The sequence below is a fragment of the Psammomys obesus genome, unplaced genomic scaffold (assembly GCF_907164565.1).
Source record: "Psammomys obesus unplaced genomic scaffold, mPsaObe1.curated_primary_1811, whole genome shotgun sequence".
Lineage (NCBI taxonomy): Eukaryota > Metazoa > Chordata > Mammalia > Rodentia > Muridae > Psammomys > Psammomys obesus.
Genome location: NW_026592510.1, coordinates 12900510 through 12916572, shown reverse-complemented (window position 1 = coordinate 12916572; position 16063 = coordinate 12900510). Strand labels below are relative to the sequence as shown.

Here is a 16063-nt window from a genome sequence, read left to right as displayed (position 1 = left end):
AAACTTGAGTCCTCATGCTTGTGTGGCAGGTGCTTTGCAGACGAAGTGATCCCTCCATGGGAGAGGGTTTCTCTGTGTAGAACTGACTGTCCTGGAACTTGCTTTGTAGACCAGGCTGGCCTCAAACTCACAAATATCTGCCTGCCTCTGCCTCTCGAGTGCTGGGCTTAAAGGCGTGCACCACTATACCCCACACAATTTTCAATTTTTAAAAAGTATCTCAGGTTCATGTAGGTGCTGACTCTATAATGACTCGCATCTATGAAAGCAGGGAGGTAAAGGCAGCCAGGTCCTAGGCACCTGACATAGGTCACAAAGCACACACAGGTGTTTGAAGATGGTTTCTTCTGACACTGCTGAGGGCTCAGAAGTGTACATACTTGGAGTCTAGGGGACATTTAGGAGCTACTCTTTACAGTATCATTTCAGATACAACGGCAGGTCAGTCTGCTGATCCTGAAGCTGTAACAATAAATCCTTCAAAGAATGCAGAGCGGGAACCACTCATTTCTCCCTCTGAGCACTCTATTTTTTTTGTTTGTTTATTTTTCAGAACAGGGTTTCTCTGTGTAATCTTGGCTGTCCTGGACTCAGACCAGGCCGGCCTCCAACTCAGAGATCCACCTGCCTCTGCCTCCCTGGGTGCTGGGATTAAAGGTGTATGCCACCATGCCTGTCTCCCTTTTCCTTTTCATGAGGCTGTTACATCATGCACACATGGTGCAAGGCATTCTAAGAGACAAGGGGGTGGGTCTCAAATGGGGGAGGAAACCAGGGAATCCTAACACACCTCTTAGAAATGAAGAGCCAGATCCGGGGACAAGGTGGGAGGTGACACACTTTTTTCACAGAGCTGTCACACAGTGTGACTATCCTCAGAGGCAGGCATGAGAAACCAGACACTCAGCTACAGAAGGAAGCTGGGGTCTTTGCCTGATAGCTTTTAATGTCTTTGAATCTGACAGGTGGTCAGGTGCCTTTTCCAGAATAGGCCAATGAAGACAAGTCCACTTTGGTGTTTAGAGCTTCAGTCAGCTCCCTGGCCAGCAGCTCGTGGAGAGACACGCCGTCGTGGGAGTACACCCAGTTCTTCCCTGTCCAGTCATAGCGCTTGGGGCCACTGCAAAACAGAACAAAGTCATGGCAAGTCAGTGAGGCCCCTCTTCAGGAGAGCCACTGTGTTTGGACTAAACCAATCAATTATCTCTGTATCTCTGTCTCTCTCTCGTATCTTTTTTTATTTTTATTTTTCAAGACAGGGTTTCTCTATGTAGCCCTATCTGTCCTGGAACTCGCTCTGTAGACCAGGCTGGCCTCAAACCCAGAGATCCCCTGCTTCTGCCTCTTGAGTGCTAGGGCTAAAGGATAGATAGCTATCTTTGAAGACAGAGTCTTATGCAGTATCTTTTGGATACAGGCCTGGACCTCACTTGGCCTTCCACTTGTAGCAACTCTCCTATCTCAGCCTAAGTGCTAGGGTTAAAGCAACCACAGCTAGCTGGACTGGATCTTAAAGGTCCCACCAGGGCCACAGTTAAAAAGCCCATTGTCCAGCCCATGACTCTATTGCAAGTTGGGAAGACCTTGTAGAGGAGGGCCTAGTGGTGATGTGCTAGGTCACTGGCAGTGTGCCTTGACCGCCCAGGCGACTGGGAGCTTGTCCTGTCCCCCTCTGCTTCCAGCTGCCAGGGGAGCAGCTTCCCTCTACCACACAAGCCCCTGTCACGTTTTGGCTCACTGCAGGCCCAAAGGCGACAGGGACAGTCTCTGACACTGTGAGCCAAAACGAATGCCTCCTTTCAATGGATAGCTAACAGAATCCACACAGCTGCCTGTCCCCCAGAGACTGAACAGCTGTAGCTTGACAGGAAAACACAGGGAGATGAAGTTTTGATTTCCTCAGTTAGCGTCTTCCCAAGAGCAACAGTGGAACCTGTCCTCTGGAACACCTCACAGCCTGGTCCCTGTGCAGCACATTTCATCTCTTGCTTTTCTTACCCCACACAACACCTGCTATCTGACAGTCATGTGTGGGAAATGATGGCCACTTTGTACCACTGATGTGATCTGTGCCCGACCTACACTATTATGTCACCACTAACTCTGTCTAGGTGCAAAACACCCCTATTACTCTGAAAAAAGACCCAATACCTACCTACTACCTACCTACTCTGCCTCTCCCAGCCTTGGCTACCACCTGTGCGATTTGCTGGGGCATGGCGGTACAGGACTTCAGTCCTAGCACTTGGTAGACAGAAGCTGGCCTGGTCTATACAGGCCAGCCACAGATACAAGGTAACTGATTCAAAAACCAAACCAAACTTCCTTCTTTCAACAGGGTCTCATGTAGTATGAGGGAGCCTCAAACGCCTTAGGTAGCCAAGGATAACCCTAAACTCCTCATGTTCTTGCCTTTACCTCTCAAGTGTTGGGATTACTGGCATGTTCCATAATTTCTATTTAACAGTATTTTTTAATTAAAAATTAAATCTGTTAAATTGAGAGCTTCATCAGCGTGTCCCCATATTCGTTCATCATCTGTTGCTGCATGTACTCTATTCTCTAGGCAGCGAGGAGAAAGAACTGGGATGTGGCTTTACACTACCTCCTAAGAGTGCCACCCTAAGAAGAGTGCCTTACTGTGAGTGTCTTAGATCACAGGGACAAACCCACAAAGGGGAATGTGGGTCCTGTCTAACGTCTCTGTGTCCCTCCTTGAGATGGGACACTGCCCCTACACAAGCTTCCATCACAGTGTGCCACTGTACAAGAGGCCAACCCGTGTCCCTTGCATCCCCTCAGTCTTGGACCCTGAACTTCTAAAACTAGCCTTTTCCCTTTATAAGTAACTTGTCTCAGGTGTCTAGCTGTAGCAATGTGAAGCTGACTACTACACAGTACTGTGGACACACTGTAACTTTTTTTGTCATGATTTGTTACTCCAGATGCACAAGTCCCAAGCCTCAAATTCTACCTCTTCAAGAGCTGGAGAAGAGAGTAGATACAGTAACAGGTCATGATGGCATTTGGGGACATCCTGATGAAGGTAACAGGGAGCTGAGACTTCATGATCTAGGACACCCAGGTCCACCTAGAACACTCAAGTCAGGTCAAAGGTTGTAGGGTGAACAGTCCCAGCACCACAAAAACCAAGAGAAGACTGAGGTGAGGTTGGAAGGCACTCTCCTGGGGGTAGAGGAAACACAGGAAGTAGCTTTTGTAGGATAACTGTATGGAGGCTTTTAACATTGCCAACCAAACACTGGAGCCAACAATACAGAGAAAGGGGTAAATGAACAGGCAGTATTTCTGTTAAAAGGGCAGATACCTCTGAACACAAACTACCCAGCCACATTAAAATGTTCTTTGGTCCTGCACCCCAAACCAGCCATCAGGTAACCAGGTAGACTTTGAACAACTCAACATTGCCCAGGGCTCTCAGGCCCCCACAGCTCTCTTTTACCCTATCTTATGGCAAGGTGGCCAGGAAATACTACTGTCTCCACAGGACCTCAAAAGTTTTCTTCTGAAATAAGAAATTGTAATCATGGCCCTGTGAGATATATTCTGGATAAATATGAAATTACTTCCAGGGTGCTAGAGAGATGGCTCACTGGTTAAGGATATTTGCCGCTCTCCCAGAGGACTGGTTTGATTTGCATCACATTGGGCTGCTTACAATTGCTTAGGACTTCAGCTCCTAAGGAACAGCTCCCTGTTCTGGTTACCTTGGACATGAGCACTCATCTATAACCATGGACACATAAATAAAAATAAGCATCCCCCCTTTATGAAAGCAATCGTGACGAAGGGCTACTCAGAAGATTCCCCCTAAATCCCTCATATAAATTAGGTTTTTAAAAAAATAATCTTTTAAATTAATTAATTTTATTTTTATGTATGACTGCTTACTCTGCATATACACCAGAGGATGGCATCAGATCCCTTTCCAGATGGTTGTGAGCCACCATGTGGTTCCTGGGAATTGAACTTAGGACCTCTGGCAGAGCAGTCAGTGCTCTTAATCTCTGAGCCATTTCACCAGCATCTAAATTATAGGTTTTAAATTTACTTATTTTTATTTTACATGAATTGGTGTTTTGCTTGCATATTTATCTTGAGGATGTTGGCTCTCCAGGTACTGGAGTTACAGACAGTTGTGAGCTACCATATGGGTGCTGGGAATTGAAGCCAGGTCTTCCTGGAAGAGCAGCCAGTGATTGCTCTTAAGCACTGAGCCATCGCTCCAGAACCAATTACAGGTTTTAAAAGGAGTTTTCTTGGAGTTTTTTGTAAGTGATTAATTATCCCACAATGCCTGATATGAATGCCAGGATCTGAACTCCAGTCCTGGTACTAGAGCCAGCAAGGGCTCTTAACCACTAAGCCATCTCTCTAGCCTCCTCCAGGATAGTGTTGTTTGCTTGTGTGTTTGTTGTGATGCTGGGAATCCAACCCAGGGCCGTCTCTCATGCACTAGGCAAATTCTTTGCCACTGAGCCACATGCTGGCACTTTTTAATCTTTTTAAACTACAATATCATTGGGCTTTCAAAGAATTCTACACTGCTTCTAGCTGAGCCTTCCCCACTTTGCCTTCAAAGTGTCTTCTTCGGGGGTGCTGCCGAGCCTCGGTGAGGTTAGCTTTCTCTCTGTGGGCGTCACCTCTCTGCCGTCCCAGACAACTCCAGTAGCAGCCATGTGCTCACCAGTAAGCTCTGAGTTCTGAGACCCAGGCTGCCCGCGGTGTACCCTGCTCCTGCTTCAACCACAGGTGCATCGATGGGATGGGTATGAGATGCGGGCCCCGGAGCCGCTGCTAAAAATCTCTGCACCCCTGCCACAGAGTCTGAGCCTGACTCTGCCATCAGAATTACTGACACCTTCAAAATAAGCCAGGAGTTAAAGTTTAACTTACTTTGAGGACAAAGTGCAAGTTTCTTAGATACTGCAATATAAAAAATGCCTCTCTCACTCTCTCTCCTCCTTCCTTTCCATTTTGGGAATTGAATCCAGGGTTTATAGGTCACTGGATAAGTACTATACCACAGAGATACACCCCAGCCTTCAAAGTAGCCTTTTAATTAATTAATTATTATTTTTTTTAAATGCCATGTATGTGGTACCATATCTAACAAAAGTGGCTTTGTATAGCCCTGGCTGGCCTGGGACTCACTCTATAGACCAGGCTGGCCTATTTGCTTTGTGACACGGTCCTACACGATAGCCCAGATTAGCCTTTGAGCCAGCTATGTAGCAAGGCTGGCCTTGAATTACTGCCTTTGCCTCCTGAGCACTGAGACTACAGATACGTAATCCTATGCCTGGCAACATTTCCGGCCAATGACATAATAGACAAAACTGTCTGGGCCAGGTTCTGAAAAGTTCCTTTTGCGTCAGGTCTTGTCAGCATCCTGATACATGAGGATAGCAATCAAGGTAACAGGGGAGAGGTGTTCAACCTGAGCGCACCTTCCTGCCAAGGCAGACAGCTGCAAAGCCATGGCAATGCCAGCAACAGACACCCTCTCAAGTGGTACCCAACACTGCATTCCAGATGAGCACACCCCTTACAGACTCTGACTTCTGAACATACCTGGAGGGAGAAGATAGCCAGATTTGCTTGTTTGGAGTCTGCTTGTTGATCACGTAGGTCCCCAGGTCCCCGCCCAGCTTAATGGTGAGCACGCCACCCTAGGGGGTCACATAGAAGAAAGCATGAAGAAAGTTCGATTAGCTAGCACTGTGCTATCTATCATCTATCTATTCATATCTCAATGCCTTTCATGTGTCCAAGGACATAACACACACCATTAAGAAATGGGGACGGGAAGCAGCAAGCTGCAGTATGTGTTCTGGCACTGGGAAGCCCCATGTTCAATTCTTGGCACCAAAAACAAACAAAAATTAGTACTCAAAGCTAGGAGCTTGTATAGTAAAAACATTATTCTCAGGATCAGAATGGGTCAGTGTTGATGAATTATTAATAAGGGTGGCAGAGAAGGACCGCCAGGAGAGAGAAGAGGAAGAAAGGAGCAAGTCACCATGGGTTAGTGTGAACTAGAGGCATGTGGCTGGGAGGAGCTGCTCTGAGCGTTGGCGTGATGGAGAGAAGCAGCCCAAAAGGAAAACATGTGAAAGTATTGATGGGGATTTTGGATGGGAAGTAGACAATATAGCTTCCAGGGTTGGTATCTGCCCACCCCCAGTACATTAAGGCTTATTTAAAGTCTAACAGGTTTCTGTGTCTTTTATTTATATAATAGTGGGTTAAGGAGTAACTGCTGCTGTATTAATAACCAGCTTTAACTAATATTAACAGAACAATTCCATTCACATATGCCTTAATAATTACATTAATAAACATTAAGTATTAATAATTCATCAACAGGTTAGAGTTTTGCTTTACTTTTATTTCTGTGTATGTTTCTGACCAAGTATATGTGCATGAGTGCCCTTGGAGGTCAGAAGACACACAGGAGCCCTGCAGCTGGAGTTTCAGGGGTCTGTGAGCCACCTGATGTGATGTGGGTGCTGGGATCCAATCTCGGACTCTCAGATAGAGTGGCAAGTGCTTAACCATTGAGTCATCACTGAAGACACCCAAGTACATGGATGGTAACCGCCTGAAGCTCATAGTGCTTTCCCTCTGCCTGTGTGGTTGCCAAGAAAATAAAGGTTAAGAGTTGCCTGAGATCTCAGCAATGGTACATGGGACGGCTAGCTTGCTGTCCTCACTGCCAACCAGAACATGTACAAATGCAGACTAAACTCTATTAGTGTCTGCCCAAATGTCAGACCTGATGAGGCCATTATGAAAACACAGAAAGCCGGTGCGGTGGCAGAATCTATAATGTCAGTGTTTGGGAGGCTTGAGGTGGGAGATTTTGGGCTGGATGCCAGCAGGCTGCACAACAAAATGCAAAACACAAAAAGAGAGAAAAATCAACGCCCTGCCTTCTTTGTTGTGGAACAGGCGGAGCGGCCCCAGCCCACCTGTGTTATTTCCAGACCATTCCCAAGCTTCTGACAAGTGCCCAGAGACTCCATAAGGCTTTTTTTTTCCTCTAAAAAGCCTTGCATTCTCAAAAGACTGGCCAGTCCATTTTTGCCCAATAGATGAACATTTAAATTTGAAAACACTCAACAAAGGAGCCCTTCACTCTCTAGGCTTTAGTCTCTTTAGAATGGCAGGCTATGAAACAAAGGGCTAGGCACTCAGTGCCCTCTAACAGCCCCCTGTATTGCTTCTGTTAAGCAGGTGGGGGCCTCTTGCCACCCAGATGCACCAAGGCCTTTCTCTGAGCTCTGCAGAGTGCGCATCCAATCAGGAGTCTTGGAATGATTCTCACGGCACTGTCCTATAAACACCACCCGTTTAAATAAATGCTAGAAGCTGGGACAATAATAATGCAACTAATGGAGGAGCACTAGTAAGTTCTCTCTCTCTTTCTCCTCTCTCGGACATAGGGTTTCACTAGGTAGCCCAGGCAGGCAAAAAACTGCCTCAGTTTCCCAAGTGCCAGGCATGTGCCACTATGCCCAGTTTCTTTCTTCTTTCTCTTTGTTTTTAAAATTATAACACTTTTCTCTGATTAAAACAAAACAACAAGCAAAAAAATAGGAATTATGCTGTGGCTCTGTTGAGAGTGCTTGCCTACGACACACAGGCTCTGGGTTCCATCCCCACGTGGATCAGGCTTGGTAATCCCAGGTCAGAGGTGGTAGAAGGTCAGAAGTTCAAGGTCATCTTTGACTACATCCCAGTTTGAGGGCAGCCTGGGCAACATGAAAGCCTATCTAAAAACAAAAATTAAAACAACAACAAGCTATCCCAAACCAAGCACAGAGAGTTCCTGACAGAGATGTTGGGCACACAGGCAGAATAAAACCAGCAAGACCCTCAGCAGACACACTAATTCTTTCCTTAGAGTTGCAGTTCCCAACCTTTCTAATGCCGCACCCCCTTAAATACAGTTCCTCACGTTGTGGTGGCCCTCAGCCACACAATTATATTTTTGTTGCTACTTCATAACTGTAATTTTACTACTGTTCTGGACCCTAATGCATTTTTGGAGATAAAGGTTTGCCGCAGGGGTCCTGACCCACAGGTTGAGAACCTTTGACTTAGAGCCCAGTGTGTGCCAGGATCTGGTTACACATGGGAACTGCTTCCAACAAGACCTCGGCTGTGGAGGTAGGAATCGCTATCTTAACTTTACAAAGGAGGTTCAGGGGGGCACAAAACAAAATAAAACATTAGCGGCCAGCAGAGTTCTTCTGAAATGTAGGGGCGTTTGGCCTCAAAAATAGTTTCTCTTCTTGTAGGCAACGCCTTCACCCACCTGAACCTTCATTCTCAGCTGCTGTTTTATATATTTTCTCTTTTCTCTCTGGAAAAAGACATTAACTTTGCCTGTAACCAAGTTACACACTACAATTGTTGCTCGAGAGCCATTCAGAAATCTCTCCACCTTACAAAACTGAAACCCTGCACACACTCAGCGGTAATTCCCCCCAAACAGCGTATAAATTAGATACTAATTCCCCCTCAAAACCAGCCGTTCCCAGCATGGGGCTCTTTGCCCAGCTGTACAGTTTCCTGCTTCCCGAGATGGGCTAACAGACGCAGTGAAGCCACACACTCATCTCTGACTTACCTATCGGTGGATGATAAAAGTCCCCCGTGTGCTCCACCCTGCAAGCGGAGACGTGAAGAAGGTCCAGCACAAATGCCGAGGACTGACTAACTCTCCAGATATGACCGCCAAGTCCATGCTCCTTCCTAACCTGCACAAGTCCCTTCATCCTGGCCTGGCTCCTCAGGGAATCGTTCAAGGGTTCCACCCTGTGCCTGGTCACTACCACAGGGAGAGACTGACTGTACCAGGGACAGCCATCTTAACCGCTGCATCCTTAATTTACTCTTTATGACCCCAACCTTTGGAGGGATCCTGGAGTGCACATTGATGTATGCTCCCAAAACAAAAACAACCAAGGGGAAACCACCCACAGGAGACCTAGCTCCACAACGCATAGGCTGAAGACAGCATCTTTGTCACAGTCCCCTCTTGCTCCAGGACCTGCTGCAGGTGCTTCTGGGAAGGTTATCTGGGCTCTTGGCAGAGTCCCCGCAGCCTCTCTCCTGCTTTGACCCACTTCGGTATCAACTTGTGTGTGAAGGAGCCTGTTGTCCCCTGGCCCTCACTTCCGGTATTTTGAGTCCCTAAGAAGAGGTGATCTGTCACCAGACTCAGTCAGCACCTACATGCTTCCACCCAAACACAGGATGTGTGTAAAATGGACCAGTGCGCCAACAGAGACCTAGGGGACCCTGTGGTCCCATCTGCCAAAATGAAGGGCAAGGTTGCCAAGGCAGAGATCACAACGCTCAGGTCCTTTTACTAGCCAGGCTACTGTAATTAGAATCTTTCCCTGGGGCTTTCGGCTACTCCGAAGAACAGTGGCAGGAAGGAAGAAACCAGCTGCTACACTGGTTTGCCAGGGGCTTTGAGACATTTAGAACTGTCTGCAAGTAGATTACACAGAGAATGATTTCAGTTCCCCACTGCTATTCTTTAGCCAATGTGAGTCCATTTTGAGAGTGTGGGTAAGTGCGGGAGAGGGCTCAGAGATTAAGAGCACTGACTGCTGCTCCTCCAGGTTCAGTTCCCAGCACCCACATGGCAGCTCACAACTGTCTGTAACTCCAAGATCTGACACCCTCACAGACATACATGCAGGCAAGACACCGATGCATGTAAAAATGAATTTGAAAGTATGCTTTTGCCATTTCCCCCCAACATTCTGACAGCCATCTGTGCTACATAATCCTACGACTTACTCCAAAATGCACACTTCATGACATTTCCTGGTATTAATGAATTGCTGTCAAGAGGATTAACCTCTGTCCAGATTGGGGGTGTGGTGGAGGGGGATGAGTAAGGAGGAGACATTTTTCTCCTAATGGTAAAGGCCTAACCAGACCAGAGCTTAGTCTGCCACCTGCTGGCCAGCATATGAACTGCCCAAGAATCTGGTGGCCGGGGTAATGCCAATTCAGAAGTTCTCAGTCATACATTAGAATTTCAGGAAAGATAATCCAGCTCCTCACCCAGGGAACATTACACACTAATTAAATCAGAATTTCTAGGGGCTGGACTCAGGGATGTGCATCAGAATTCTGGGTGAGCCAGGATGTGGTGGGGTATTAATGGGTCTCTCAAGGCCAAACTGGTCAACACAGCAACAGGACAGCCGGGGCTACATAGAGAAAGAGCCTGCCTCAGTAAACAAACAAACAAACAAACAAATAAATAAATAAAAAAATAAAAATCTCACAATGGGCTTCTTCTCACAGGAGGACACAGGGAGTATGGGTGGGGCTCACGTGTGGCGTCTGAACCACTCCTGGGCAACTGTCCCTGCTGAAGGCCAAGCACCTAGCTCAGGGCTTCCCACAGACACCCACAGCCTGGACTTGACTTTTGTGAGGATAAGGCGGAGCCGGTACTCTACTTTTTATTCTTTACTACTGGGGATTGAACCCAGGGCTTCTCCCATGATGGGTTAAGGGCTCTTCTTTTAACTGAACTACCCACCACTTACCTACCCATCCCTTCCCTGAGCTGCCCACCTGCCCCTGGGAATCCATCTTTAGACAGGAGAGGCTCAGAGCTGCAGAGTGACTTACCCAGGGTCCCTGGTGGAGTGGGCTGTCACACGAGTCCTACCACATGTTCCAACCACAGTCTATGCTGGGGATGGATACTTCAGAAAGCTGGAGGCTATTCTTTCTTACTCTATTTATAATCATTCTGAGTGTGTGTGTCTGGGAAGTGTGTGTATGTCCGTGTCCACTCCCATGGCACGGTGTGAACTCAAATTGTCCTTCCACCTGCACGTGGGTTTGAGGACTGAACTGAGGCTATCAGGTTTGGAGGCAGCAGCTCTACCCACTGAGCTCTCCACCACTCCCCCGACCCCTCATTTTTGAGACAGGATATCGCTAGGTAGCCCTGGCTTGTCTAGACCTCACTATGTAGACTAAGCTAGCCCTGAACATTCAGTGATCCTTCTGCATCTACTCTAGAATGTAGGATTACAGCTGTGTGCCACCATGCCTGGGGGGGGGGGGGCAGTCTTTGTTTAAGTAAGTTACAGTTAATTGTGTGTATGAGAGGTGACCTCAGCCCTCCCCACCCCACCCCCACAAGACATGAGTTCTCTATGTAACCATCCTGGTTATCCTAGAACTCAAGGAGAACCACCTGCCTCTATCTGGGATTAAAGATGTGAACCACTGCCAGTTTGTTCATTTGTTTTTTAAAGCCAGTTTGGGCTTGTAGCTTGGGCTCTCTTTAACCTTGTTAGGTTGCTGAGGATGACCTTGAACTTCTAACCCTCCTGCCTCTACCCCTGGAATACTAGGATTATAAGGACGTGCTACTATGCTTAACTTTACACGGTGCTGGGTTTTGAACCCAAGACTTGGTGGATGGTAGGCAAGCACTTCACACAAGTTACATCCCCAACCTAAGCTACAGTTTTTAAGGAGAAAACATAAAGAAAGCCAAGAGGTACCCCAAAGGAGACATCGTAGTCCTCCAGGGTACAGGGCTTGTCTGCAAGGTCTTCAAAGAACTCTGCCAGGGCGTCCAGCGTCTCTTCTGCGAGTCTTTCATAAGCCGTCTCGTCTAGAGAGCTGCAGGAGGAAAAAACCCACCAGAGCACTGTCACCAACCGCACAATCATAATAGATACATACAAACTGGAAAAAACATGCCTTCCAGCTGCCAACATGGAGTGTGGGTGAGACTCAAAACCCTAGGGTTCTTGACAGCCCTGCTCTGCCTGACACTCTGCTTCTTTAAGTTTCTTTTCTGGTTAGTACAAGATGATCTACCTTTACTTTTCCTTTCGGCTTGCTTCAGCCTCATGAGTGTCAACATCACCCTAGCCTTTCTTATTCATTTGTTTTTCATTTATATTTTTAGTTAGTTTTGAAATGAGGATTGAGTTTATCATGTTTGAAAATGCTTTATTTGAATTTTATGTGCATGGTGTTTTGCCTGCATAGATGTCTGTGTGAGGGTACCGGATCCCCTGGAACTGGAGTTACAGACAGCTGTGAGCTGCCACATGGGTGAGAATTGAAAGGAGGTCCTATGGGGGAGCAGCCAGGGCTCTTACCCACTGCGCCATCTCTCCAGCTCCTCATTTATATTATTAAATCGATGGAAACTATCTAGCATGTACAGAGCATGAGAGAAGTTACAGGGAGAAGTAGCCTCTTTTCCAAACAATGACCATTCCCAGAGGCACCTGCATTTGACATGTCTTCTCTCTGCTCTTCTAGACTGTGTTTAAAATGTTAAAGTATAAGAAAGAATGAAGTACCCTGTATGTTTTTCTCTGAGACAAGGTCTTCCTAGATAGCCCAGATTGGCCTTGAATTTATGATCCTCCTGCCTCAGTTTTCCAAACAGCCGTGATTACGCCTATGTACTTCTATGTCTAGCTCATTATATTACCTTTTTTTTTTTTTTACACATCCACTTTTGCTGGACACTGAGGTTGTTTTCTTTGCTTTTGTTATTAAGTTTTTGTTGGGCAAGACAAAAAGTGGGGAAAAAGTGCTTGCATTACATATATCTGAAAATGGACTAATCCAGAATACAAATCCATAAAAAGAGTATCCAATAGAAAAATGGGTAAAATATTTATACAGATTTCATAAAATAGCCAAATGGCCAATGAGCATGTGAAAAGATGATTAACTCTGTTAATATTTTAAAAAGAAGATTTAAAAAATGAGATAGGTCATGAAAGGCACAGGAAGTGGAGCAAGCAGGGCTTTCTGGTGCTAGTGATGGGAGAGGCAGAGATCAATTGCTTTGGAAAACTACTGGGCTGCAGCCACCCAAGCTGATGGATTCACAAGTGACCCTTTAGGCTCCCTCTTGAGAGTATGTACAACAGAGACACATACCCAGGGTCCCTAAAGGACATGCAATATTTGAGCATGGTTGTACTGAAGCTATCTCATAGCACCAAATTGGAAAATGCCCAGGTATACAGATAACAGGAGAGAAGAATCGCACTGAGCTCCAGCTATGGGCCACCATCTAACAAAAGAGAATTGTCTAAGACTCTGAGAGTGATATGGGTGGATATCACAAATAAGACAATGCGGGATGCAGCCCATACAGACCTACTGATACCAGTTATAAAGTGTGTGTCTAAAGTAAACATCATGCCAGCTAATTCAGGCTGCTGTAAATCAGAATGGCAGTTACACTAAAGGGATAATGACTCGGAGGGAGCTGACAGAGGCTGCTGGCATTTTCTCTCTCTCTTTTTCTCATTTGAAGATTTACTTATTTTATAGCATGCATATGGGTGTTTGCTTGCATATGCACATTCGTACCTGCAGAGGCCAGTGTGTGGGGGGTGCCAGATATTGTGGAATTAGATTATGGATTATGTAAGCTGACATGTGGGTTCTAGCAATAGAGCCAAGGCGCTCTGCACAACGGCAAGTGCACTTAACCACTGAGCCATCTCTCTAGCCCTTGGTATTCTTTTTTTTTGGACTGGAACGGATTTCACAGTTACAGTTTAGTTTTGGAAAAATAATACAGCTGAAACCTATGGAACATTTCTCTACAGCTACTGCTTGTCAATTTTTATTTTTAATTAAAAACTTTTCTTTTTGAGACAGGCCCTCACTCTGCAGTGCAGGCGGACTCTGCTTGCTGACTGCTGGGATTGCAGGGGTGCACCATAAAAATCCAGACTATTTTTTTCTATTCTAAACATTGCTGTAGCAGGGCATGGTACTGTGTACCTGCAATCCCAGCTAATATATTCCCTGGGCCTGAGGCAGGAGGGTTGTGAGTTCAAGGCCAGCCTAAAACAAACAAACAAGTAAACACACACTACTCCCCCAAATCCTTGCACATTGCTATGAACCCGTAAACATGAGTTGATCGGTAGGTGCTGGGAGCAGGGGAAAGAAGAGATGGAGTGAATAACGAGGCCCACAAAGCTTCTTCCTGGAGTGGTGAACATTTCCTGGCATTAGATAGTGGTGACAGCTGTAGAAGCTGATAAATACTAACACCTCCGATGACTTCTATGGCATCTGAATTATGACAATAAAACTACTGTCCCGAGAAGTGGCTCTCAGAGCTAGATATGGACGAACTAAGTGTAAGGGCCTGGGTTCCACTCCCAACAAGATGAAAGACTATCCTGCTGTAACAGTCTTCCTTCTGTGGGCTTTGGTGCCCCAGTGGCGGGTATACGTAGCTATGAGATGCTCACTAGGCAGCCCCATTACCCAAGAGACCAGGGACCTACAGGAAGACACCGGTGGCTGCTGGTGCTAAGACATCTGATCCATCCTCTACCCGATCCACCCCCATACCAGGGCACAATAGGGACAGGCTACGGGACTGACCGGAATGTAGAAGCTGCTCTCTAAGACAGATGAAATGGAGACAGAGAAGAACGGTGGGTTGGGGTGTCTTGAGGACCTAAGGACCATTGGAATAATTGTTTTTTGTTTTGTTTTATATTTTCGAGACAGGGTTTCTCTGTGTAGTCTTGTCTGTCCTGTACTCACTTTGTAGACCAGACTGGCCTCAAACTGATGGAGATCCTCCTGCCTCTGACTCCCAAGTACTGGGATTAAAGGTGTGCACCACCATGCCTGGCTAGAATTGTCTTTTAAAAAAATAACTCCATTTATTCCTTATTTATTAGTGTCTGCATGTGCCTGTGCCTTGGCTTGAATGTGAAGAAAGAGATACACTGAGGAATCAGTTCTCTCCCTCCACCTTTCCACGTGTTCCAGAGATCAAACTAGACTGCCAGGCTTGCACAGTAAGTGCTTTCCCCGTGAGCTACGGGGAATATTCTTCTGTATGGTGGCTCCTTGACACTTTTAGTAGGTGTAAAAAGAAATGGACAGCGAGGAGACAACTGCCCTGTTTATAAAGAGATGGATTGGATTAGACAGAACTTTGGGATTTGCCGCTGCTAAAGTTGGAAGATTCAAAGAGAGAATCTAAGGCTTGGAACACTGAAGGCTTCTGGTAAGCCAGATAGAGGGGTGAATGTGTGTGGAGGTGGGGCAGGGGGAGCTTGACTGTTGCTCCGTCTGTGGTAGTCCGAATGAAAATGGCTGCCACAGACTCATAGGAAGTGACATTATTGGAGGTGTGGACTTGTTAGAGTAGGTGTGGCCCTGTTGGAGAAAGTGTGTCCAGGGGTGGGCTTTGAGGTTTCAGAAGTGCAAGCCAGGCCCAGTGTGTCTGCCTTCCTGCTGCCTGTGGATCCAGATGTAGACCTCTCAGCTACCTCTCCAGCACCATGTCTGTCAGCATGCCGCTGTGCTTTTATTCATGACGATAACAGACTAACTGTCGGCCAGCCCTATTAAACATTTTCCTTTATAAGAGTTGCCATGGTCATGGTGTCTCTTCACAGTAATAAAACCGTCACTAAGACACCAACCAAACTAAGAGTATTACGGACACTACTGAACATGAACCCACAAAACTGGCCCTTCATGCAGAGAGCCAGGCATGGAGGATGCAAAGGAATAAGTAGGCAGACTCTTTCCGAGTAGGAAGACATTTGGATAAGGGTTTGGCATACTGGGCCGAGAGTACGTAGGTCAAGAGCCTCTTAGGTATTTTGAGTAAAGGCCATTACAAAGAAAAGAGTCTGTCCTAACATAATTCACTGGACCCTTAAAACAACCTCTGGCAGCACAGAGTGTTCCCAACAGACAGTGGGCTCTGATGGCTGCTTGTCTCCAAAGAACGCAAGCTTCCCACCGTCTGCCTTCCTTACATCTGAAAGGATGATGGCCAAGGGGTCTCACCCTAGGCTGGGCCAGGGAGTCCTGGTCTGAGCTTGTGCCAGGTCGCTTGGCAGATAGCCAATGTTGCCAAGGCTTGTCATGAGGCTATTCTCTCAATGGGCATTGTTACTGCCCCTTGCCATCATAGGGTGAGTGTGTGAGTAAGTGTGTGTGTGTGTGTGTGTGTGTG

The 16063-nt window shown here is 46.6% G+C and overlaps 1 protein-coding gene across 1 annotated transcript in view; it reads right to left on the bottom strand.

The window, feature by feature from the left end:
- Positions 1 to 820: 820 nt before the first annotated feature.
- Fxn (frataxin) overlaps positions 821 to 16063 on the bottom strand; it is a 19123-nt gene continuing 3880 nt past the window's right edge. Inside the window, exons 3-5 of the mRNA XM_055613791.1 lie at positions 11583 to 11703; positions 5596 to 5693; positions 821 to 1120 (exon numbers count right to left, since the gene is read on the bottom strand). Of these exons, the coding sequence (XP_055469766.1) occupies positions 970 to 1120; positions 5596 to 5693; positions 11583 to 11703 (370 nt within the window). The 3' untranslated portion in view covers positions 821 to 969. The remainder of the gene's footprint in view (positions 1121 to 5595; positions 5694 to 11582; positions 11704 to 16063) is intronic.